The following is a 2,212-nucleotide window of genomic DNA, read 5'->3' as shown; positions in this document are numbered from 1 at the left end:
AGCTTGAATTTGGTTGCCTATTGTTGCTTTGAGAATTGGCTCAGTGATAAAGAAAGCTTATTGCTTTGAGAGCTTGAATTTGGTTGCCTATTGTTGCTTTGAGAATTGGCTCAGTGATAAAGAAAGCTTATTGCTTTGAGAGCTTCAATTTGGTTGCTGTTATCATTGCCTTAATCAATTAAATTTGGTGTCTTGCTTTGATATATGCCTGGACATGCATAGGATTCCACCATAAGTTTATGGCTTCAGGAGACCTTAGTTATGTCTAATTGAAGCTCAGTGATAAAGAAAGCTTATTGCTTTGAGAGCTTCAATTTGGTTGATGTGATCATTGCCTTAATCAATTAAATTTGGTGTCTTGCTTTGATATTTGCCTGGACATGCATAGGATTCCACCATAAGTTTTTGGCTTCAGGAGACCTTAGTTATGTCTAATTTAAGCTCAGTGATAAAAAAAGCTAAATGCTCTGAGAGCTTAATCATTTCATTGCAAAACATTGTCATTGATCATTACAAACTAGATGTTATTACAAAATGTCTCATACCCTAGTGATGTTTATAGTGTAAACATTCTTAACCTAAAATGTTTACACCATAAACTTGCACCTATAAGGGATGAGTTAGAGCAAGTGGTGTAGTTATTTCTTCTAAGCCCGCATCCCTGCCTGCTTCATGTAGATGGTTAATACACTCCCTAACTTTAACTTCATCAGCAGTAAGGTTTCTTGGCAATGTCCCAGCAAGTCTCTGTGCATTTTTTTTCAAGTGTGGAACCTTATAATCATTCTGCCCCTTCCTGTCCATTATCTCCAACATACATTCTTGTAGACTTAACCAAACGTCATCTATACATTGGGCTGGTTCATCATCCCAAGCTTCTAAAACATTAGACACCAACTTATCAACTGTTTGTGCCCTTTTCTTTTCTTGGAGTGACTGAATTGATCTAAAGAATCCTAAATCTAACACATTAAGATCAGGGGAGTTTGCTGGTTGTTGAGTCAAACTAATATTGAAACCATTTGACGTGGCTGCCATCCTAAAATCTAGATCATCATTCTTTATATGTGGCCGTGCATTGTCTTGTTTCATAATGATGTTCTTGCTCATTGATTCTGGCCACTTGCTTTTAATTGCTGGAATTACTTTGTTTAGTAGCATATCCTTGGTCACCTGTTTGTTGATTGAAGGTATTGATTTGGTTTCCAAAGTTCCAGCAGGTCTGTTTATTGAATTTCTTTGGGCTGGTTCTAGGAAAGTAAAGGGGAATATCCCTATCTTACCATCAAAACAAGGTTACCATTCCCATCATATATTGGTCTAGAAACTGCTGCCATAAACATAACTTTTGTAATGAAACTTTTACTTTTACATGCCCTATAAGGAGTGTCTTCTTCCATGAGAAGATAAAACTTTGCTTGGTCGTCTGTGATATAAAACCATTTCTCGTCTATATGAATGATATTTGACATTTCTTTGAATTTTAAAGAACATGATATCCTATCATAACTTAATTTAGAAAGAGCAAAATAGAGTCTTTGAAACTTATTCTCTTCAGTTAGAGCTGGGTGCAAGGCTGATGTGTGGCTTCTAATTTTGCGTTGTTTAACCCAATTAAAAATTGTACCTGCTGATACTCCAATAGCTGCCCCAAATATTTTCATTGATCCCCTATCTCCCAAGCTTATTGCTAAAATTCTCTCAACTGGAACTTCTAAAGTTGGCCTGCCTTTTTTTCCCTTGAGTTTGGAATTTAGCTGCAACATCTCACCATGTTCTCTTTGACGTTTTGCAACTGTCCATATGTCAAATGTTGTTCTTCTATCAACCTGATACTTTGCTGCAAGTATGTTCATAGAGCCTCTATTTGGCTTGCCATTACTGCTATTTTCAAATAAATAGCACCCTATTCTGTGTCTTTCATCATTTGTGAGATTTGGCCCTCTCATTTTCAGGTAAGTGGAGGTAAGTTTTACTGCTGATTTGTTACTATTTTGTCTTTGAATATGTTACTAACATTTTTTTGAAGTGCAGAAAAGTGGAGGTCAAAGTCACTTACAGAACAAATGAAGGAGCTGAAAGAGATGGAAAAAACGAAGAAGATGGAAGAGATGAAGAAGCTGGATTATTGGAAAAAAATGGAAGAGAAGAAGTGAGGCAGTGTTGGTGTTTGTATGAAATATTGTAAAATAATGATTGTATGGTACTTATT

The 2,212-nt window shown here is 36.1% G+C and overlaps 1 protein-coding gene across 1 annotated transcript; it reads right to left on the bottom strand.

Moving 5' to 3' along the window:
• Window positions 1-606: 606 nt before the first annotated feature.
• Window positions 607-1,949, bottom strand: LOC141630644 (uncharacterized). Its single transcript, XM_074443424.1, has 2 exons — window positions 1,284-1,949; window positions 607-1,173 (listed from the first exon to the last, which is right to left on the bottom strand). Exons 1-2 carry the CDS (start codon window positions 1,947-1,949, stop codon window positions 607-609), a joined length of 1,233 nt encoding a protein of 410 aa, XP_074299525.1.
• Between the last annotated feature and the right edge of the window lie 263 nt (window positions 1,950-2,212).

The sequence above is a fragment of the Silene latifolia genome, chromosome Y (assembly GCF_048544455.1).
Source record: "Silene latifolia isolate original U9 population chromosome Y, ASM4854445v1, whole genome shotgun sequence".
NCBI classification, from domain to species: domain Eukaryota; kingdom Viridiplantae; phylum Streptophyta; class Magnoliopsida; order Caryophyllales; family Caryophyllaceae; genus Silene; species Silene latifolia.
This window is presented reverse-complemented; position numbering and strand designations above follow the sequence as displayed.